The sequence below is a fragment of the Castanea sativa genome, chromosome 10 (assembly GCF_040712315.1).
Source record: "Castanea sativa cultivar Marrone di Chiusa Pesio chromosome 10, ASM4071231v1".
NCBI classification, from domain to species: Eukaryota; Viridiplantae; Streptophyta; class Magnoliopsida; order Fagales; family Fagaceae; genus Castanea; species Castanea sativa.
Window position 1 is genome coordinate 37,669,900 of NC_134022.1, and position 24,630 is coordinate 37,694,529.

The 24,630-nt window shown below is 33.3% G+C and overlaps 2 protein-coding genes across 2 annotated transcripts; both read right to left on the minus strand.

Moving 5' to 3' along the window:
• Positions 1–3,937: 3,937 nt before the first annotated feature.
• LOC142613727 (uncharacterized) lies at positions 3,938–7,524 on the minus strand. Its single transcript, XM_075786200.1, has 2 exons — positions 4,731–7,524; positions 3,938–4,580 (listed from the first exon to the last, which is right to left on the minus strand). The coding sequence occupies exons 1-2, from the start codon at positions 7,366–7,368 to the stop codon at positions 4,165–4,167; spliced, it is 3,054 nt and encodes a 1,017-aa protein (XP_075642315.1). The 5' UTR covers positions 7,369–7,524; the 3' UTR covers positions 3,938–4,164.
• A 7,839-nt stretch (positions 7,525–15,363) lies between these two features.
• On the minus strand, positions 15,364–20,966 carry LOC142612473 (amino acid permease 6-like). The gene is made up of 7 exons (XM_075784561.1): positions 20,846–20,966; positions 18,597–18,830; positions 18,399–18,492; positions 18,062–18,279; positions 17,415–17,554; positions 16,643–16,870; positions 15,364–15,829 (listed from the first exon to the last, which is right to left on the minus strand). The coding sequence occupies exons 1-7, from the start codon at positions 20,964–20,966 to the stop codon at positions 15,407–15,409; spliced, it is 1,458 nt and encodes a 485-aa protein (XP_075640676.1). The 3' UTR covers positions 15,364–15,406.
• Positions 20,967–24,630: the final 3,664 nt, after the last annotated feature.

Consider the following 24,630-nt stretch of genomic DNA (forward strand, 5'->3'; position numbering starts at 1 on the left):
AATTATATATAAAAGGGGACTTTGTAGAGGAGAAGTGCAGGATATATAGTGCAATACAATTATTAATTAACTCTTAATGTCTTTAGATATGCCTACTATTAATAATGGAATTGTTAATGTCTCTGCTCTTTCTGGGAAAAGTGACTTACAGGTCTTTATTATTCCTTCCCAAGTAATTCTTAAGTTGAATAGAACTGTCATTCTTGCTTGCTTTTAATATTTTAATTAAGAATTCTTGTTTTTCATGTATTGCAGGCCACATTATGAGAAAGAGTTTTTTTTTCCTACTCTTTATAACCTTGTTTAAGACAATTTGAAGGAATTCTACCTATGGCTAGAAGTGTTGGAAACAATGATACTTTTGTAAGAGAAGAATCAGCTAGAAGTGCTAGAAACTACAGAGCTATTGCAAGAAAAGAATCAGTTGGAAGTGCTAGAAACAATGGAGCTATTGCAAGAAAAGAGTTGGCTAGAAGTGCTGGAAACTATGGAGCTATGGCAAGAGAAGAGCTGGCTGGAAGTGCTATATGGTAATTTATATATTCTTTTATGCTCAATCTTATGCTTGTACAATGTTGATATTTGAGACGAAACTCTTCTACAAGTTATGGAAATAATTCACAGTTAATTATTGAATCTTTTGTTAACTTTCCATTGCAGGTTGTTGTTGGAAGTATATAGAAGCGAAAAATCAGTCTGTTTTGTAGAGAAAGTATGAACTTTCATTCTATTTTGGCTGGATACATCTTCTTGTAGATACAGTCTGAGCTATCAGTAGTCTGTCAAATGTTATGTTTTGCAAGTTTTGATTCACCCTTTGCTTCAAGTGCAAAACAGATCTCATGATGATGATTTCCAAAATTCTTGGTTTGTGCAAAGTAAACATGTGACTTCCTCTTTACTTTTCTAATTATTCTTTGGTTCACTATGATGTCATATGAATGAAATTACTGCTATATGTTATGATTAGAATGTACAGGTGGTAGAATTTCTAGGAAAATTACTTTTGTCTTGCTCTACATCTACACATTAAAATGTGAATCTGTTACTCTCTTGGTTGTCTTTCTTTTTATATACAATTCTTGTTCTCTAAGCTATGTATGTTGGACTGCAATGATTGTTTTGAATCATAGGCCTAAACTATGCAGGAGTATCTATATTCACCACCACCAATGTATTAAAGTTTACAAATTTAGAGTTTCCACATTGTGATCGTAGTGTTATTGCCATATTTTTCAGTACTAATTACTAATACTAATACTTTTGCTTTATGGTGGATAAATAAGTTGGGTTAAGTACTTTGGTGTTACACAACCATCGTCTTCCATTTTTTACTGATTTATGTTGATTTCTTAAATATAAATCAGATTCGTGAGTTGGTGGAATTGCCTTTAAGGCATCCACAGCTTTTTGAAAATATTGGAGTGAAGCCACCCAAGAGAATTTTGCTATATGGGCCTCCTGGTACTGAAAAGACACTCATAGCAAAGGGTATTGCTTTAGTTTAAAAAAAAAAAAAAAACTTATTTCAACGGTTTCAAACTGTTGAAATATATCTCAAGACAACATATATTTCAACAGTTTTCAATAATATTTCAACGTTTAATAATTGTTGATAAAGGTGAATCACATTTTTCGATGGTCACATAGGGTGTAGAAAAAAAAGTTTCGACATAGTTTTTAGTGGCGGTTCTCAACAGTCACTTAAACTGTCGAAAATACTTTTTTCAACGGTTTCAACCGTTGAAATAGCAAACTTTCTTGTAGTGGCTGAGGTTAGGTCATCCAGTGGCTAGTTGAGGGGATGAAGAGGGCATCATAGGAAATCATGTGCAGATGGGTGGAACGGTTGTTCATGACTCTGTCACCCTAAGAGAGAAAATTTTTGTATGTAAATCTAATTTTCCAGAAGTTAGAAATGAGGTAATGCTAACTGAAGCAGTGGAGAAACCTTCACCCAGGGGGGAGTTGCTTACTTCATGTGAAGTACCTAATTCTCTTGCTGGGGAAACATATCAGATTGGATTGAATGGGGACAAAGTTGGGATTGCATACATGGAAAGTGTGGAGACTAGATCTACTGGGAGATTGCTAAATTGGACAGAGGGTGCTGTTGATGCTGCTCAAGAATTAGTCAAACCATGCAATCAGACAATGGGTAAAGAAAATGCTGAAAGCGTATTTGAACCAAGTTGCAATACTCAAAACCTCAGTTGCGAGGTGAGTTTCTCCGTTTGAAGACTTTGGATTAGGCATTGTAGCAGATGGCAATGAGAAAAATGGAAGTTTTGGAGACAAGTGAGTCGGAGATCTTTGCAAAAAAATTTTCTCTCTTGCGCTTCCCTATTAGCTGGTTTACTTACTATTCCCCCCACCCCTCTCTGTATGTGGTTGGTTTTTTATTAGTCAATTTATTTATTTTTTAAAGAAAAAGAAAAGGCAAGCTTGTTTGTAGTTTTCATTATATTCTCCTTCACCTGCTGTTATTCTTATGGAATTTTGCAATTTTTTTTCCTTATAATCAGTTGATAATGTTGAACTATTGCACAAACAATGTCCAAACTAGTGCATATGTGGTGGCAGGTCCTACACCACTATACGTGCTATGTTTCCAGTAATTGTGCATAAGAACCTGACTATGTTTTGTGTCTAAGGCTCAGATACATAGCCCTCCTTTCTTGTTTCTTGTCTCTAGTATCTTGTTGGTAGCCTAACTTGTTCTTTTGCCTCTACTTTTGTCTTTTATAGCCAAATATTGCGCTCGGGGTGTTATAACTTCTGAAGATGGAGCTAGGTTAGAATTTATGAAAAAGCTAGTGATAAGGAATTTTTTTGAAACTTAATTTTTTTTTAATGCAAATCATTATATCTTTATGCTGTCCTGTTTGTTGTGTATGACTCTTCTATGGCAGGTTAAGGCTCAAGTCCATGGTGTAAGGGTATGGGAGGTGATTGTTAATAAACATAGATCATTTCTACAAAAGGAGGGAGCAGGCAACTTGGTAAGTGCCACATTAATTGCTGGCTTTCATTAGGATTTTCCCAGTGCACATTGTGTGCCATATTGCGAGCTGAGAGCTAGGCCAGCAACAAAGGCCTATACATTAGATTTGGGTTAGCATTAGATTTTAGGTATCGCTTTGTTGTGCTATGCTGTTGAAGCTGAGAGCATTGTAGAAGGCTATTAATGTGTGAAGTTCATTGGTGCTTTGAAGAGTAGTCTCTATATTCTACTTTTCCTAGTGGGTACGGAATGGGAAGTTTCATAGCCTTCTGTAGATGAAAGAATCTTTTGAACTAGGGCGCAATGTTTCTTGACAAGAGGAAATTGAGTGAGGGGGGTATGCCTTATCTCTTTTTAGGCATTGTAATACTTCATTCACTGTTGTAGCCTGTTGGATTGCTTCCTTGTAATAATTTCTCGAACATTGTAGTTTTTAGGCTTGCTTCCTTGTAATAAGTTGAAAGTTCTATTAAACCATGGTTTATCTTGCAATCTCTCTTTGTCTCTCTCTCATCTCATCCAACTCTGGTTTTACACTATCCTTAGATGTTGTAGAAACCACTGTGGAAAACAAACGCACTTTTTTGTATGGTTGCAAACCTTATAAATAAGCGGAAAAAATCATTTCATGGAAAATTGCTAATATTTCTTAGGACATAATTTAGCTACAAAATTGATTGTAGCTTAATGTTACAAACTAACTCAATAAAATAAATATTACAACATATTTTGAAAATCTAACAGTTGAATTGCATGTTCTTTATGTTCTTGATACACATATTAAATTTTGTGTTAATTGGATATTATTTACTATATAACCTACAAGCTTACATTTTGTGCATAATTTTAAATTACAAAAACTTGCAATTTAAAATATTTATTGATGACACAGCTATTGATCTTTGATTTTCTTGAAATTTTGCAAGTATGAAGGATATAAGAAAAAGATGTAATTCAATGGTAGATTTGTCAAAATTCATCTCTAATAAAAAGATATTAAATAAGTTTGTAACCTAAGGTTATAACTAATTTTGTAACTAAATTTTGTCATGTCAACAATAGTACATGGCGTTTTATTTTCCTTATATCTTATTTTGGTACCTCAAAATGTAACCAAAACTCCCTACATTTGAGTGCGAATATTCATGAGTTCAAATGTGTTAAACTAAGCTATCAACATTTTCCCTATTGATCTTGTAATTACTAGAAACACTGCCAAGGAGAGGAGCAACATCAAGGTTGCTTTCCATCTCCTTAATTGTGTATGCTTTAGGAGGGGAACACCAGCAAAGAATCTGCAAAACCTCCCTCATGGAAGGCCGATTTGTAGGTAATCTGCTAGTGCATTTGAGTCCTAATTTAAATACCATAGTCATCTCTTCCAAGTAACACGGTTCCTTGATTTCATCATCGAGGGCATCAGTAATAGACTTTTCGTCACTGCTGTGCTGCAATGCCCATTCTGCCAGATTCATGTTCTCATCATTCGGTTCTCTTCCAGTGACGAGTTCAAGAAGTACAATTCCAAAGCTGTAAACATCAATCTTCTCATTGACCTTTGTTATATAGGCATACTCTGCAATGCGAATCACAAAAGGATATGTGCAGATGTGTTAGATATTGGATGAAACACTAAACATACCTATTTTTAAATACTCCTAAATAAGTGTTTTTATATGCTTGAACTTTTAAGACAACTAGTAAATTATCAATAAGATGCTTTTACCTGGGGCGAAGTAACCAAATGAGCCTGCAACAGCAGACATTGTGCGGGACTCTCCATGCTTTTCTAACATCTTTGCTAACCCAAAATCAGCTATGCTTGCCTTGAACTCAGAATCCAACAAAATGTTGCTAGACTTCACATCTCGATGAATGATTGGAGGAGAACAGTCATGGTGCATGTAACTTAGGCCTTGTGCTGTGCCAATTGCAATCTGCAATCTTCTTGGCCAATTCAAGACCATCTGATGCGCTGAATTCATCCTTGTTGATGATTTTCTCTTCTTCCCATGGAGCCAACTATCCAGACTGTGATTTTCCATGTACTCGTAAACAAGAAGCTTTGAGTTCTCACTTGAAATACAGCACAACAACTTTACTATATTGGAATGCCTAATCGTGCCCAGTATTTCAACCTCCGCCAGAAATTCTTTCTCAAGCTTGTGATCTAAAGTCTTGTTATTCCAAATACTTTTCACAGCAACAAATTGGCCTGGATGGTCAATGGGAATCCGGTATACTTTCCCTGATCCACCACTTCCTATAATGTTGTTTTCAGTCAAATTCGACAGAATGTTCAAATCTGTGAAATTCAATCTCTGGAATGATGTAAGCTTCCATGTTGCCAGATTGCGTTGATGCTTTTTCCTCCGGTAGTTACTTAACTTATATAAGCTTAATAAAACAGTGACTAGGAGAACTACAAGGACAAGAACTAGAATCGTGGCAAGGTAGATAGAGTGCATTTTATTATTGTTGGAATCAAGGGTTTTGGTGTAACAACTTGGAAGGTCTAGAATTGGACTACCAACACACAGATTGGAATTATTCAAGAAGCTGTTTTCATATTCAAGGTTGTTAAGCTGATCTGGGATTTTCCCAGAGAGTTGGTTGTAGGACAAGTTGAGTGAAATAAGCATCAAATTGCTAAATTCAGATGGGATTTCACCGGAAAATTGGTTGTGTGACAAGTCCAAGTAATTGAGATGAGGTAAAGACCCAATCACTCCTGGGATTTGGCCAGAAAGCTTATTTCTTGAGAGGTCCAAAGTAGTTAATAAATTCCATGAGATGATCTCTGATGGAAGCTCACCAGAAAGTTGATTACCATCCAGAAAAAGAGAAACAAGATGAGAAAGACTAGTTAATTCTGCTGGAATTTTTCCGGATAGCAAGTTGTTGCTTGCATCAAAGACAACCAACTGCACCCAGGAAGAGATTCCAACAGGAATTTCACCTGAAAATCTGTTGTTAGGAATTTCTACCCTTGACAAATTCGAAGCCAACTTACTTGGAAGCCCACCCGAAAACAAGTTATCACCTAACATCAAGGTTGATAGACTGAATAATGTCCAAAGGCCAGAAGGAACCTCACCTGAGAAATTGTTTCCCTGAAGCTGAACTGTACGCAAAGTAGGACAATTTCCAACCCATTTCGGCACTTCCCCGCTGAGATTGTTAGAAAATGCAACCAGTCCTTGCAAAGCACCTCCATCGCATAAATGTTCCGGCAATTGACCACTTAGTTGATTCCCCGAGACATCAAATGCTTCGAACTTCGAATACATGCCTAATTCCGGTGGCAAAGTTCCACTCAACTTGTTTGTGAAAACCTGAAAATCAATCAGTGGTAGTTGGCCTATGCTTTTTGGAATCTCACCGGTCAATTGATTCTCAAACAAATGCAACACTGTCAAATTTCGTAACTTTCCAACACCTTCAGGAATAGAACCATTCAAGTTGTTTGCAGAAACATCAAAGCTCTCCAAACTTAATGACGCTTCAATCGAGCTCGGTATCTCACCAGACAATCTATTAGCAAAGAGAGACACAAACTTTAAACTCTTTATCAAGAACAAACCACTAGGAATAGTACCTACCAAATTGTTCCTTGCTAAATCCAAGTGCTCCAGGCTCGAAAAATTCGAAAAATAATCTGGGATTTGGCCAATCAAATTAGAACTTGTCATCCACAAATACGTCAACTTCCTCAACCGTCCAAACTCTTCTGGCAAAGCTGTAGGCACAAACTTATCATTATGAGCCATGCTCAAATTTTCAAGCTTGGCCAAGTTACCAATTTCCTTTGGCCACGTGCCGTTGAACTGGTTTTGATAGAGTTTCAACTCTCTCAACTCTGTCAAGTTCCCGATCCCTTTTGGGATATTGCCTGAAAAATTGTTGGCTCCGAGGTCTATGTATTGGAGAGTTTGAATCCGGTATATGTCTTCTGGGATTGGACCCACAAAATAGTTTTGAGAGAGATCGAGATATTGGAGCTTGGAACAATTGTATAGGACTGTTGGAAACTCTCCTGGTATGTAATTCCAGGACAAGTCAAGGATGGTCAGGTTCTTGAGGTCACAAATTGTTGATGGGATTTTTCTGGTTATGTTTATCTTTGGGAGGAATATTATGGTGACCGAACCTTCGGTGCATTCGATCCCCGGCCATTTGCACGGTGAGGATGAGGAGTTCCATGACTGGATAAACGGTGGATCACCCCACTGCTGTTTCAGGCCGAGTAGGATGGCTTGTTCGGTGTTCTGGGATTGTGAATTTACTCGAAAGGGTATGGAGATGAGGAGAAGGATAAGGAGGGGTAGTGGGGTTTTGAGAAATGGCAAGGGTAGTTTCGTCATTTTGGGTGGAGTCAGTTACTCACTTGGTTGCTCCGGTTAAGTACTTTCCCGGGGAATCCAACGGTCAATATTCAAATGTGGTGAGCTGAGCTTATAGAGTCGTGAAGTAAACTCACATTTGTTTTGAGATACACGTGAACTGATCCAAAAACTTTGTGCGTTAATCACGTACCATATGGCACTGAAAATAAGTGGTTTGTCAGATAAAGAATAGTCATAGTCAACACTCTGGAGTTTTGTTCTAGGACGTATGTATTTGCTGTCTGTATCATCGCTTTCTGGTGGACCTAACAACGACTTCAACGGCACGATTTGTAGATAGTGATACAAAGGTTCCCAGTTGGTGTTCTAACTATCTTTCTATAATTTCAGTTAGTTTAATTTCTGAATTTCTTTTATAAATTATTTTGCTGAGTGTTTAATGTTAAGGTCCATCTTCTCCGCCTAGACTAGGACACTATCTTGATTAGTTTTTTGACTCTATATTGGGTTATTATGACTTAGTTTTACACTCAAAAAAATTATGACTTGGTTTTGTGGTTTGTTTAGCTTAGTGAGAAGTGATTAATTGAAAGTTGAAACTTATACTTTTAAATGTGCCAGTTTAAATCTCATACTTTCATCATTGTGTTGAATGATAGTCTTAAGTTTATTATAATGGGTCATGCTAATGAGTGCCCTTAGAGTAATGATTAATAATTTATTTTAGGAAAGTTTTGACACAACTTTTATGAAAAATGAAAAAAAAACTGTCAAAATATTAATTGTTTTTTTTTTTCCATAATTTTTTTTTTAAAAAAAATGAATTGTTAACCAATGCCCTAAGAGCGTCCGTTAGGTGTTTGGCACAATAATAAAAGTGTGGGGGTTTGAAGAATCACATTTGAAAGTATTGAATTTATTATTTTTAATTTGAGAATCAAAATTATTAGATGTAATTTGTCACAAAGATAAATCTGTTAAGTTTTTTTTTTTTGGTTATACTTTCCCCTTTATTCTAAAAAATGGAGTCTACTTGATATCTTTGTTTATTTATTTTCTAAATAAAAGGGAGATGGGGTAAGATTTGATTATTCTTTTTTATTGTTAGGCAAAGAACATAGGATTTCATCTTAGTCTTTTATTTGATAACAAAAGAAACCTTGTTTAATAAAGGAGTTTTGAATGAATTACATCTTAAAAAAAATGATATTTTAAAAAACATTTATTTATAATAAATAAGAAAGAAATTGCCTAAAAAGAGGAACATCAAAACGTGACAAAAAATAAGCCGCCCATATTTGGTGGTAATAAATAATGACTTTGTTAAAATTGAAGAATTTATTAACATATTAATAAGGTTTAAGTTTGACTACAAATGTAGTTTTAGTATAAAGTTACAACTCCTACTAAAAAATTAATATGGTTACATATTTTGAAATATTAATTTTTGAATTATATGTTTTTTACATTTTAAATTTCCTACCAATCAGCTATTATTTATTATTTGATCTATAAAGTTATTTTTTATGTATAATTTTAAACTACAAAAACTTAAAACTTAAACATTTGATGATGATTATATGAACTTCATGAAATTTTGTATCAAATGGTGAAAAAAAAAGAAAAGAAACAGAGTTGAATTATAGCCTTAGTAATAATTTGTTTTGATCAATGAAAATAAATAATTTAATAATTCTAAAATCTAATTTTTATTTATTTATTTTAAGCAACATCTACCTTTAATAATATTACGTCCAAAAAAAAAAAGAGAATTTGTTTTAATAAGATGGAGAGTGCATGCGTGCGTGATTATACAGCAGACTGAAAAAAAAAATCATGCGTGTAGTTCTTTTTTTAATATAAAATTTTTCAAGTTAGTCGCAAATGGTTTATAATATTAAAACTTTGGGATCATTGTTCTGGAAGTTTAGTACAAGAGATTAGGCTTAAGAGAAAAAAGTGGGCATATATAAAATCTTATAAAAATTTATTAATATAATTGTTGTACAAATTATTGTGAAAAATATTATATTTATCGTATTACCCAAATATAATATTATATCACAATGTGTATTACAATTACAAATTACCCTATTAGATAGTCCGCCGCCAAAGAGCATGGATTAGCTAGTCTATACTCTATAGCATCGTTTTGTTTGTTTGAGTTTTTTTTTAATACAAGTGTACGCCAAGAAGGGGGAAATGACCTATTCCCATCTCTAACTTCATGAGGAAAGACTCAATGAAATAGAGAAGAGATGTTAACAGATTCATCCTAAAAAGAGGCGACCTAATGGGCAAAATTATTGGACAAAAATTTTACATCTCCATTACAAAAAACTTAAAATATATATATAAAGAATCATAGCCCCGAGAGGCTTAAGTGCAGAAATGTGCATTGATGAGTAATTAAAAGCAACACTCGTCCAAAACACATGTCCATAATGAATGTAACCTGTCTAAAGGTAAAAGTTATCAACAAACCGTCATGATCACATGACATGTCTAAAGCATACTTGTCCACAATGACAGTCACTCCATAGTCACACAAACCAAATCATTACTTAGATATCATAGATGAAGATCACTCCTCCAACCCACTACAAAGAACATGGGAATGATTTCCAAGTATATATCTTGCTCCTACTAATTCCATATTCACTCCTCCTATAAGGGAGGTGGTGAGAATCAAGAGAAACACGATCCATTCAAGATCTCCTATATAAAGACCAGACTTTTTTCATTTCAAGATACACTTAAAAAAAATCTCAACTCTTACATATTTAGAGTTTTTGGAGATCTTTTGTGAGATTCTAATTTAATCATTAGAGGGTCATTGGTTGGCACTACACAATCAGCTCACTGATTTCTTGTATCATCATGCACTATAAGTGCCTTGTTAGGTGTGTTTAGCCATATCTTAACCTTAATCCTGGTAGCATTACCTGAATACTTTGTGCTCCCAAGGATTTGAATATAAGATGTGGATTTGAATAAAACTATGGGAGTAAACTTTTGCCATTGGATCACTCACCTATGGTGGTGTCTAGACCTTCATTTAATCATTTAGTTCTTAAAAGTACGAGAATAAAGAATGTGAAAGAGAAAAGGAAAAGAATATGTATTTTGTCATGGACGGAAGGAATAAAAGTCTCTCAACAAATCTAAGATTATGGCCAGTTGGCCACTAGGAAAAAAGAAAAAGAAAAGGTCATCTGCATCTTTTATCTAATATAAATGTAGCTAGATACAATGTACTTCTGGTTCTGGAGTATTGAGATGAGATCTATGGGATTACTGAGTTCTGGAGTATTGAGATGAGATCTATGGGATTACTGATTACAGTCACTAATCAATGACAACCTTTTGTTAGCAAAAAGTAGTGTTGGGCTTTGTGGAGCCTAATTTATGTTTGATTTGGTTGACAACCCGACTCGACCTGAATAATGTTGCGTGGTTTTTAATGGGAGATTTTCTGAGGCTTTGTAGCCCATTGTGAATCCTGTGCGCAGGAGGTATAAAACTCAGTTTTTGTGATTAGGGTTTTGTGTAGTCGGTTTTGAGAGAGAAAAAAGAACTGTAGACGCACTTTGTATTTTTCTTGATAATAGTGAAAAACTCCGTGGACGTAGGCAAATTGCCGAACTACGTAAATACTATCCTGTACGTGTGATTATTTTTCTTTGGCGTGTGTTTTTTTTTTTTATTTTTTTGTTTCTCACAGATTTAGGAATTCGTAAAAATTCCCTACAAGTAGAATATCTAAAAGAAAAATTAGAGCCGCTGTATTGCAAATTTAAAATCCATTTATAAAATTACAGAAACTGATGTGATCTGTACATAAATGAAGAATTACTACAAAGAAGTAAACCTAATAGCAACTAATACATTTATGTCCATTGTAATTTATTGGGTTTAGACTGAATTAATATGCAGGCCCACACAAAATACGAGTCTTTTATCATTAAGAGAATTTGTTATTTTGCTCTAGCCCAGAATATTCAAAGTTCAAACTCCAGTATAAAGTTGACTTCAAAGTAATGCTGCCAAATGGGTTGTTAGATACTACTTAGATCTAATAGAAGACAAATTGTATGTTTGCTTACCCAGAAATTCTCTTGATTTCTTTATTGATTCTTTTTCGCTGGTTTTTTATTTTTTAATTTCTTTATTCTTTCATGTGGTTTTTTGAGTATATACCACTCGTTATTAGTCAAACTTCGAGAGGATTAAATACTTTTTGGATGTTTCCGGGCCGGCTTCCGTATTTTTAATACTAGTCTCCCGTGTCCACTGATTGCTCTCCCTTCCATAAGGCTCTATACCAACCACACCTATTATGATTTTTTATTAGAGCCAACACCAAACACAATACGGCCGTTTGTTAAGAGATTTTTAGTAATATTATTTGAATTTTGTAAAACAAGTGTAAAAATACGTGTTGTAATGTTTAAATAATAATTTTTGTTGTTTAAACACCATTATCAAATGAGGCCTACATTTAACTTGAGTTATCTCAGTGAAATAAAAATGAGTTAATTTTAAGTAAATTATACTTTTATTTTTAAGAAGATAAGTAAATTATACTAATTCCATTGGTTTAATTTGGATAATATTTCCATCTTTCTTTAAACAGTGAGAGCATTCCACTCCACGATCAACTTTATGATGGTGTTTTACAATTTGCAACCTCCTGAGCTCTGAGAATTTGACACTAGGCTGGGCCAATTTGTGATCTCCAATATATTGGGGGGTGGAGGGAATATATGAATATAGTGTAACTCGTACTATGATAATAAATATACACAGAGATCAAAGTTTGTAGCAAGACAAAACAATAATAATAACTTCCTCATAAAATCTCAATTCCAAAAATTTGATCTTGGCACCAATCTAGTAAGCAGAGCATGTTTCCACTATGTAAGGAAACCTATAGGGTAGGATCATGTGTACAGCTTTTCCACGTTGTAATTCATATCTCCATGATCTGAACGGTTGTTGCTTATGGTGTTTGCTTGCTACTAGAGAAGTCGCACAGCATCCACAGCCTAAAATCTATAGGAAAAAATTTAAAAGCTTTTGAGAGAAAGATGGAAAGGAAAAAGATATTCTATTTCCACGAGTTACATAAATAAAAGAGGTTATATTCTTTTAGTCTTTTGGAGTTCACTCAAATGTAATCTATATTTCATAGGAATTAATCCTATTAACTATGGTCATGTCCACTATGGTGACATGACTATCCAAATTTTAACTTATTGGGGTAGGTTTTGTATTATTCGCTTCCTCCTTGGTAAATTTTACGCTAAAAAAGAGTAAGTTCCCGAGTAATTTTAGTCGATTCTTTTTGTTAATGATACCTTATAACATTTTAGTCATTGTAGTCTGTTCAAATAACCCAAAATTCAATTTTAGGCTACGCAAGGTCAAAGTGGAGCAGGAAAAACAGAGAAAGAAAAAGGAGGTATCAATTGTACAATGGATCAAACATGAAACACCTAGAAGAAAGGCAAGTAGGCAACTTTAATGTCCTGCCAATTTCCCCCCTGCTCCTTACTAACTCTCGTGCGACTAGTGAAACATATACCATAGAATGGTCATAGAAGCTAATTGTTTAAGCACACATAATCTATGGCATCAATCTAGAAGAAGTTACATATAATTCAAATTGAAGAATATGACAATAAAGCTCCGGTCATGTGCACCGTAATAATACCTCATCCATACTCATTAGAAATTCATTGATTTTTTTTGTCTCTTTGTTGGACATTTTTTGTAACCCAAAACTCTTGCTAAATTTACTCATTAGGACTGTTCACTTTCCAGTCCTTTAGTTACTATCGGGCAATCCCTGTAAACACAAGAGAGAGGCAGAGCAAGATATCGCTTCCAATATGGCCTGAATTGATTCATCCAGTGACCTGTGGGCTTAGTATTAATATTTAATACGACTGGAAAGTGAACTAGTTAAATTTCATAAATTTACTGACCATGTTAACCAAATTATTGTTAAATCTATGAAGAGGATTACTTATCCAAATAGAACTGTATCTAGTAGAAATAATGCTAAAATTAGAGCACAATCGAGGTCAATCAATAAAGTACAGGTAGAATATAAGTTAGGGCGGGGGAGAACCTGATGTGTTATTCCTTTCTCTTGTTGTTAAGTAAATGGTAACTTTAAATCAATGGGAAGGAAAAGTGACTTTGTGAAGAAAGATTTATGCGATTATAAGGCTAATGCAGAATAATTATTTGAAAAATTGATGAAGTATTGCCTGTTTCAATTTAGGGTATCCTTTTGTATTTATACTAAGGGGAGATTGAGTTGTGTAAATTGTGAACAATTTTTTTAGATGATAATTGAGTTACAGTGGCAATCTTATAAAAATAACCAATAAGTGAGATACATTCTCATGACTTGTCTCTATCAAGTTGGACCATAGTTAAGGCCAACGACTCTTTTTGAAATTAGTTTATGCTCATTAGTACTCCACACATACAAACATGCTAACACTACACCTCTTCTTTTTACTTCTTTGCTTTGCTCATCCCAGAACTCTTCTTTTGTCTCTAGGTCTTGCATTTGAAGAAGAACATTGAGTTAGGGAATTGAAATGAGATATGAGTTAGAATATTGAGTTATGAGAACTGAGTTGTGAGAACTGAATTTTGAGTGATGCTAAAACCAAATAGGACTTTGAACTTTTTGGATGGGGATTTGTTTGTGAAAATAGATGATGACCAACTTTCTCACTTGGGGTAGGCAAAAAGATATTATGTTATACCATCTCATGTAGAGTGCTTGCACAGGTGAAAGTGAGGCTCTTGGGGGATAGGGTAGGTCAGGGTTTTTGGGCATTTAATGCTCAGTACTACTGAGATTAATCGATCGAAATTTTGGGTAATTAATGTTTGGTTTAGCAGTTAGAAAAGTAAGATTAATCTTAGGCGAGATTTAGGGAAGTACACATTTAGGCCAGGTAGATCTTACCTTGGGTAGCTAGCTTGTTAATATGTTGATCCAGAAAAGTCCAATAACGTATAATGAAAATTTTTGCTTTGTTTTGATGCCCAATACATTGTGGTAGGTTGCCATTTTATTTGGCATTGAATCCAAAGGTTACAGTGCCATCCCTGGGACTTGGAGGCCCAAAACCCTTTCAATTTCATTTGTTACTGTTATTGTTGGGCTTGGTCTGAGTAGAGCCCACACAGAAAAGCCCTAAATACTTCGTGGTGAGTGAACCGTATAGAGAAAGTTTGCACCACATCCCTTTTTCACTGCTTACTCTTAAGATTGCCATTTTGTCAAGCCATGTACTCGAGCCTAAATTATTATGTAAGTTAAAAATTAATTCTACATGCTTTATTAAATACTTGATGCCAATAACATGTGTTTCTAAATTTTAGTATGTTTCCAATTCCATTTGATTGTTGTAGTTGTTGTCGTTTTTTTTTTTTTTTTTTTTTTTTTCTCCCCTAAGGGTCTATTAGCATATAAGTTATGACTATAAGCTATATTCAGACGTACAATTGTCTTTTCTCGATTAACTTCTGAGTGGTCATTAACCAAATGATATTCTCTCTCTCTTTTTTATTTTTATTTTTTATAATTTAGTAGTTGGAGGGTTAGAAATTCACACCTGGACGTCTTTAATAGAAATGCTTAAAAGTACCAGTGAAACTACAAAGCCTTTGACGACCAAATGATGTTCATAATTAGTAGTCAGCAAGCCGAGGAGATAGCTTTTATTCTGTTAAAAAAAAAAAATTATAGGTGGAATTCATGGATCAAGTATCAACAGAAGAAAAAGAAAAGAAAAGGAAATGAAGAATACATGATGATAATATTGGAGCGGTAACCACATAATTAGCACAATAGTTTCATTATTTTGTGAGAACTTTGGTGCACAAATTGAGAGGCAAGATCGTTTCCCAATTTCACCACACTATAAGGAACCAAGAAATTGAGAAAGAAAATCCTTACATGTCTCTTAAATAGTTAAATATAAACATAGCAGCTTATTGATCATAGTTGCTTATAGGTTCTGAATCACTGTTTGAACTGGAAAGGCTTGCTAGCATGAAGACCCTTATTTAATCCTTGGATGGCACCACATGCTGCAGCCAATGAAACGAGAAAGCAAAACGAACTCAAGATTTGAAGCCCGAACCACCGAAATGTTCGTTTCCTAATCTTTTTCTGAGCAATGTACATCTCCACTGGGAAGTAGACTGCAACTGGCCAGAACGCAATGGCTCCAAGAAGTGAAAGCATCTCATTGAAAAAGGGCATTGCCATGGCAAGAACTGTTATTATCACCACAAAAATTGTTCTCCAAATTAGCCTTAAGAAGTTGATGCTAAATCTTATTTTGCCAATGTTTAATGGGTACTCCACAGCTACGAACTTTGAGTTAGAACACCTCATGCTAGCCCATAATTCTAACATTCGGAAGACTGGTTGCCCAATTACCTGTCCACAAATATTCAATATGAAAGATCATCTAACAACTTAATTTTCAACTCGCTAGGGAGACAAATTTTTCTTTTTGTTAAGATATCAAGTTGTAATTAAAATAACATAATTTTTATATGGGTTTAGTAGTCACATGACATTTATTATACACCAGTCACAATAAATCATGCATACGATTGTGAAAAATTTTGCAATTCTAAAATTATTGCTTAATTTTACATTGTATATTAAAACCAAAATGAAAACATGAGTGAAATTATTCAATGCACCTGATATACTACAAATTCTTTTTTTTTTTCTTTTTCTTTTTTATAAAGGTGAGTATCATATGTGAGTTCCACATATAAAACCCACATTATTTTTTGTGTAGTTACAATATATGTGAACTTATGACATCCTTTCCATAATATAATTAATATTAATTACTTAGAAAAAAATACCGATAGGTTTCTTATATAGGCAAGATTCGAGCTCAAAGAACTTTACCAAAAGGTCCAAAACCAACTAAAATCCACATTTATATTTGATGGAGAGGGGGAACTAGATGCTAAGATGGTCTGAAATTATAATGTTGTGTAGAAAATTTGAATCATAAGTTTGGCTAATTTTAAGTTATGAAGCATGATTTTAGCTTCTCAAGGTGAATGTCTCTGGATTACCGGATAACTAGTTTTAGTAGGTAAGATCAGTTGCGCGTAAATTTTATTGGTTAGAGGCGAGTTCTGAGGACTTTTATTAAAAAGATTAGATGTTATCCAAGAAAATAAAATAAAAATTAAGCATGGATTTGGAATGCTAGAAAGAAAGAACCTGATATGATCCCAATAGGTGCACCACAATCATGATATTGCCCAAGTCTATCAACCAGAAGGGCTCGTAAAACCCAAAGCCAGTCAGCATGTTGCCTCGTGCCTCGTTCCCAAATGCAGCATAGCCAAGGCAACCGCACATGAGGAAGAATACTGTCATGGTCGAGATAGCTATTGTGTTAGCCTTCTTCATTACTTTATTTTCAGGAGGTGATGACTTTAACGTGTCCTGAAAATATAATTCACAGGAAATGAATGTAAAAAATTTTCTTGTAATATAATTAAACTTATTTGCTTGAAATAAGAAATCCAAAGATCATCTTACGACTTATTTACTTGTAAAAAGAATGGCTTTAAATTTTGATATTATTATAAATTATTTAATTTTGTTAAATTATTAATTGTTCAAAAAACTTAAACTATTGAGAAGTGATGAATTTAATTACTAAACTATAATTCTAACAATTCCTTTCATTTTGTGGGCATAATTTCCCCCATAACAAATAAGGTCCAACAAGTGAGATTTTTAATATTTTAAATAGGAGGTAGAGTTAAAACATAAATTGAATTCAAGATTTTCTACTCTGATACTATATAAATTACCAATTATCCAAAAATTTTAAATTGTTAAAAAATAGTTAATTTAATTACTTAATTATAATTCTAACAGACTTTGAGTATTGCAAATGCAATAATGAAAAGGGAAGGGGAGGGGGGCGGGGGGGAGTGTGGGAGATCAATGAAAAAAATAATGAGAGAGTGGTAGGTCTTACTTGGACATCGATCGCAATAAAAGCATATGCGCAAGCAAGTGCGATGTTTCCCATTGCTGTGCACACTCTCCAAATTTTTCCTGATTGAGATACATCAACCCCTACTTCCACCCCAGTCATAGTGGCTCTCCCCCTTGGCCCTGTACAAATCCCAGTTTTTAATATCCTGCTAGTTCATATTTAATATACTCCAATATATATATATATTTCATGAGTGTCTATGAGGTACATTTTCACAGGGTTGGGTACTTACAAAATATAGATGAGATCATGGAGTACATAATTGGAGAAGTTTTATATGTATTTTGGGAGAATTTTCCTTCAAACTATTACATGGTGATGAAAAAGACCTTCAACATGCAGTATTAATCCAATAGCCTATTTAATTCGTAGTCATTAACTTGCTTAATTAGATAATGTAATGAATGATGTGATTAAAATAAATGTATATAGTCATTTCAATAAATTAGATGCGATTCCTCTAAACCATTTGAATGAAAACTTTGACATTTTCTCTACATGATCATATAATGTTTTGTGATAATTAAAAAGAAAAACTTGTCTATATATATTTTTTTTGGATGTGTGGAACTTGTCAATAACTGTGCCAAAAGAAATTAGGAAGGAGGAAAAAGAATGAACATTACCCGAGATGACCCTTGCAAAGGAAAGTCCAATCCCTATACTCGCATAACCGAAAGACATAATTGCTGCCACACTGGACAGCCATGACAATTCATGAAAGTTTGGGATTTGAGACAAGAAAATCTCAAAAATCCCCAATGCAATCATGTATGGATTGTTGGAAAACTTGCATGGGGCTTCATGGCCTCTTTTGTGGAAGCAATGTGATTTATGTATAGCCCTGCAATTAATATGTGCAGCAATACTCATTTAGTAACAATTAGATAGGTCTCAACACAATTATACTGCTAGGGAAAGTGTAGCAGTTTTCACTTTTCATATATGCAGAGGGAAACTTACACCATGCTTGTAGATGTTGTTATGGTATAGCCGATCAAAATTCCAATATGGCTCATATTTTGGACCAATCCACAAGCCATGTACATTTCTCCACCTAATCATTTAGAAAATAAAAAGGAAAATGGCAATTTCAATAAATTTAGACAATGAAACTGTTGGTATTAAGTTTACAATTTTTGGTGTATGCTTTAAAATTACCTAAGATGTTTTGGACAGCCTCCATGTATGTGTAATTTCGCGTCCCAGAAATTGGGTCTGGGCACCTGTAACAATCTGCTAAAAGATTGGCAGTATATAATGTAATCGCTGCAAAAATTAAGACAATGCTTATGCCGAAAATCCATCCGAGTTGTGCCACACTCCAGGCAAGTGAGAGAAGCCCAGTGCTTATCACAGCAGTAATTATATGTGCACTTGCAGTCCACACAGTCCCTGCATCTCATACAAATTTTAAGTATATCATGCAAAAATGCTTGAATTAATCATTTTTAAATCTTAAATTAACTCTCGTGTCAATTTTCAAATACTTATTAAAAAATTAATTAAGAACTCTATCTATTATTTTATTATATTATTGTTGACGTAACACCAATCATATTCATTGTCATTTAATAAAAAAAAGAATTGTAATTTATTTTTTAGACCTTACTGCTTATTTGGAAGCGGTTGAAAGCGCTTATAGAACCATTTGACATTCATAGCCTTTCAATCCTATTGGGATCTTGCAAGGTGGCATATGAAACGAAAGTCATCTTGAAGCATGTGAGGAGCTTCTTTCCCACATATCCTAATCGGACATTTTACTATTTGGTCGAGTAGAAAGCTGATTAGCTTTTGTATTTTCCATCTCTTTTACCCTTAATGTTGTTGCATTAAATATTTTTCACCTCTTATTGAGGGGAAAAACTTAGATAGTCCTAAAGTAGTGTTTCGGCTCTCACAAAGTGGGTGAGCCCCATGGTGGGTCTCACCATGGGGCCCACCCACTTTGTGAGAGCACAAAACACTGCTCCAAGACTATCTAATTATTACCCCTTATCGAGGGGCATGTCATGAAGTGGGGTTCTCTTAAAGTGTGAGTGAGTTCATATTATAGGTGTGTGGATCTAAAATTTAAAAGAATTTGGAATAAGTCTAAGATTTATATTTTTTAATAAATTCCGATTTTGAATGGGTAATCTTAATTCAAACTTGTCTTTTCTCATTTTTAAGTAAATTTACCAAAGTTATCTATAAAAAAAGAAGAAGAAGTAAGTGTGCCAAAATGAACCGAATGGATTGAAGTAGACCGAATTGATAGAAATAGACCAAAACTGATCAAAATAGAGGGTGGGCATTAGTTGTTTGTTGTTTTTTTTAATAATTATTTTATCATTTTCTTTTTATAATTTAATAGTTATAATTATAAAGAATTGGAGATTTGAACTCTAATTATGATAATAATGGAGAATAAATTATGCTATTAAACTACAAAATTCTTTAAAAGGTATAGGGTTTATTAATTTTCACATTTAGGAATAAGACACTAATAATAATAGGAAAATATTAATGAATGCTTTAAGGGCATTGGTTTATGAACTATTTTTAGAAACAAATTAATTAATTTCGTTAATAATTTTTATATTTCTCATAAATATAGTGTTAAAACTTTTTTAATATAATTTATGCCCTAAAACGCCTATTAACCTGACTCATAATAATTTAGCACTTTTATATCTATATTATTCTCAATTATAGAACTTTTACTCTTTTTTGACTCACCCCAACTGCTCTCATTAAAGCCCATAAGTAATCTGGCACAAAGGACAAATCATGAAGCTTGATGACATCTATATCTCTAATCTATATATAGGTTGACATTAATGAACCTTCACCCATAACATTGATGACATCCCCCGGTTATTTTTCTAATTTTTTATCAAACACAGTCTATAAACCATATAATGAATAAAATGGACAGTTTATGAAATGGAAAAGACTATGTTTTGAAGGTTCCGCCTTCCAACATATATAGTAAGTGTACATTAGTCTGTGAGTTGTAGGTGGAGTAGCGGCAAGTCTAATTAGTGGCCAAATTGTTTCATACCATGACGTAATGACAGGGTTTAACTGTTTAAGTGGTGCGGAAACAGTGACCATATTTGCGATCTTCTTATTTTTATTATTTTTTTTTATAGCCAAAATAAAAAAGAAAGAGTACATCTGTACTGTACATGTCTTACGCAGATTCTTGGCCATTTCTATTCATTCGAGCTAATTAATAAACATATATGTGTTTTGGTAAATAGGGAAGAATAAATAATATGATATCCATGGGAATTGGTCAGAAATGAGAGAGACGGCAATACAATGATACAGGCACAAAACAATCAAATAAATAACTAGATAAAAGTATTACAAGCATCCATGGACTTTGGAAAGAGATCAGAGGGACAGAGAAACATTACCAGTTCTTTTGGGCTTCCCATCATCATCTAGTTCTCCATTCGCAGCTTGTCTGTCAATATTAATATCCAAACCAGATTCACATACCTCATGTTGGAATTCTGAATCAATGGCACTCTCCATATACTACTCTTTTTCCTTTGCCCCCTAGCAAACTAGCTAGCTACTTCTCTGTCCTGTGAATGAAAGAATGGCTATATTCAGAGTTTCAAAATACTTTCACCATAAAAACGGGCATTATTTAAGTTTCTTACGTCAAACCAACCTTTATGGAGGTTTGCTTTATTCATCTCAAGATTCATTCTGGTGATGAGAGGAGTAGAGTCAAGCACTCTTATTTATTGTACTGCATCTGCATCTGCATGTAGTTTATGTGGCTCAATATGATTGATCCAGGCAAGATGATGATAGTGTATGCGTTACTTTTTGGGTTGGCAAGTTGGAGATATTCCAAAAATTATTCTGAATTCCTGATGTATTAAGCTTCCTTCTCATCTGAAAATGATCTTATATATATCCGGAATTCGTGAATGGATCCATTTGTACGTAGTACATGAATGATTTCACATTGAGGTCTATTACTTGCCATATTAGCTATTTACAATTTCATGGATATACAAGCCGAGCATATTGGTGTGTTCCTGCAAGTCTGAGAGCGACATTCAACTCATTCTAGATCCCAATGTGATGTTTATGCTTTAGCCAAAAACAAAATTCCAATATGTGATATTTTGATGATAACTTACACTATACTAGATGATGTAATATTCCAATATTGTACATTCTTCAATAATTCAACAAGTGATTGTTGGTGGCAAGAGTCTTATAATTTACTCGGTATCTTTTAATTTTTCTAATGAAAACATCTTATTAGAAGAGTGAGATTAGAAAAATCTTTCTAATTATTTCATTCCCTATTTCAAAAAAAAAAAAAAAATCCTTAAGAAAAGTAAGCCAAAATCATTGTTTAGTAGCTATTTTGCTTCAATTTTTAAAATACAAATCATAAATTGAAGATTTAGTTACGATAAAAAAATACTTCCTCCTCAATAGCCAATAAAGAAATAATTTCATTCTCTATTTTTCCATGGATTCTTAATCATACTCATTTAATTGGAAGTATTTTTTTTATTTGTCCATTGATTTAATTTAAAAACAAATTAGGATTGGTAATTTCATAATCCAATTTTTTTCCAATTGGAATTGTGAGTTTTGCAAATATTATTTTTCAAATATTTATTAATACTATTATTAAGAAATAGTAGTATTTTGCCACAAAAATAGTGTTTTTAATTCAACTGTATAGAAACTGCTTAGCTTTATTTCTTACTCATTAAGACTCCAAAAAAGAAAACGAATAAAGAGAGAGATGGTTTTCAAAATATAATTTGGTATGTATTCCTTTAGTTAAATTGGAATTAATGAATTAACAAGATAAAAATAAAGAAACAGAAAAAGAAATGATATATTTTCAATTCGGAAGTTGAATAATTTGTAATCAAGAAAACACAAATATTAATAAGATTGACCCCTTTTTTTTTTGAAATTAATCAGAGAGTGAGTATGAGTTGTGTGCATGTGTGTGGAGGGAACGAGAGCCCTTGCTTCAGCTGGTATTGCATGTACCATTGAGGGTCACGATACTGGTGGTCCCTGAATCAATTGACAACATTTCTTAAGATAGTTACTATGTTCTTCAACATGCTATTATCATCACATCACCTGAGTTTTGGTATTCATCAACTACAGAGTTTTATTTTTTATTTTGTACTTTTTTTTTAGGATGAGGACCATAGATATATGCCAATTGACTAGTTTCATTTTTGGGTATTTTTTAGCCAATTAAATCTTGATTGAAAATTTAAATTTTAACTACATCCACTATTCCCCCCCCCCCCCAAAAAAAACCTATACTAACTTGGGGACCAGGGGGGCCACTCCCTGATGTTCAAGTGGTTCAGTCCAAAACACGTGTCAAAGATTTTGCTTGATTTATTTTTAATAAATATTTTTTATGACTTATTATTTTGGGCAAAATATCATGGATTTTTCATTATGATGGTAGCCAGTTTAAAACACTAGTATTTCTTGTATGTTCTAATAAATATTACTGTTTACTAAAAAAAAAAAAAGTAGCTAGCTAGAACTTAATCATGCATTAATTAAAATAGCAAAAATTAGTTAGTCAGTTGTTTTAAATTTTAATTATATATAAATCTTTTAGAAATCTGCTATTTTTATCACATTTCTTCACAAATCTGATTCTCAAAAAAGGATTTCTTCAATCTTATATACTTTTTAGTCTCTAGTATTTACTTTGAAAAGGAATAAATCCAAAAATTTGAAAAATGAAGATGAATATATGCACACGTTCAGTCTAAATATAGAATGTAATATTACTCTTTAGAATGTGTTTGTATAAACTATTAGAAAACTGTGTTTTGAATTTAAAATGAGTGTTTATTAAAAAGTTACTAGGATCTATAGTTGCACAACATAGTTTTAAATTTAAAAAACGCTCTTCTACGGTTCTACCTATCAATTACTTATTATGCTGTTTCTCAACAAAAAAAAAAAAATACTTATTATGCTGTCAGCCTATTTTGTACCATATATATTATGAGGTAATTAAGGTTTTCTCGAGACTTCCAACTTTTCCCTGAAAGGCCCTGGAAGCACATGCACGTTTCTTCCATGTAACTTTATATATTATGAGGTAATTAAGGTTTTTTCGAGACTTCCAACTTTTCCCTGAAAGGCCCTGGAAGTACATGCACGTTTCTTCCATGTAACTTTTATATATATATATATATATATACTACAAGTAAAATATGAAAGTAGATCATCAATTGGAATATATACTTGTCGAAAAAAGAAAGAAGAAAGAAATGGATTTAGTGGATGTGATAGATATTGCATTGTTTTCCAAATGCATTCTCTTGAATCATTGCTGAATCGTTTCGAAAATTTATCCAATTTAGTTTGGATTAATCATGGTACAACTGTGTCACTAGGAGTCTAGGATCCAATTTTGGTGTAATGAATCTCAAAAGTCACTCTAAATCTACCGACAAACACGTAAGCTCAAAGAAAGCAATTGGCACCACGACTTGTCATTCAGTAATGATCTTCATCCTTAATAATCCTAGTTTGTATTTTACTCAAACCTAGATTTACTTTAACTCCTTTGATTTTTTTTCCACAAAAATAAAAGAGTAAATTATGCCAGTGTTTCTCTATGTCCAACAATACTTTTGTGCAGCGAACATATTATTAGTGTTCAAGAGTCTCAGCAAAAAAAAAAAGTGTTCAAGATTAGGAAAAACTGAGATTAAAAAAAAGTAAAATCATCTCAATTCTGGTCATTCATATCTAATCTTTCTTTAAATTATCATTTTGTTCAAGTGTTAAAATTGTGTGTCTAAGTTTCGGCATATTATTTACATTTTATTTATCAACTTCTCATTTTTTTTTCTAATATTTTAGCTGTATTATGATTTGTCTTTTTAGATATGGATTTAAATACACTTGATTCTCAAGGTCCTTCTAAACGAAAGTGGACTTCTGTTGAGGATTTGAAACTAGTGGAGGCTTTGGTAGAATATCACCATGAAAGGGAAAGTAACCCTGAGAATAAATTTAAGCTTGGATATTTGAAATTTTAATTTGGAGGAAAAGATTTCTACCAAATTACCTAATGCTGGTTAAGAGCAAAACCAAATATTGAATCAAGATTGAGGACTTTGAAAAGATTGAGTATTTTACCGTTGTTCAAGTAAGATTGTGA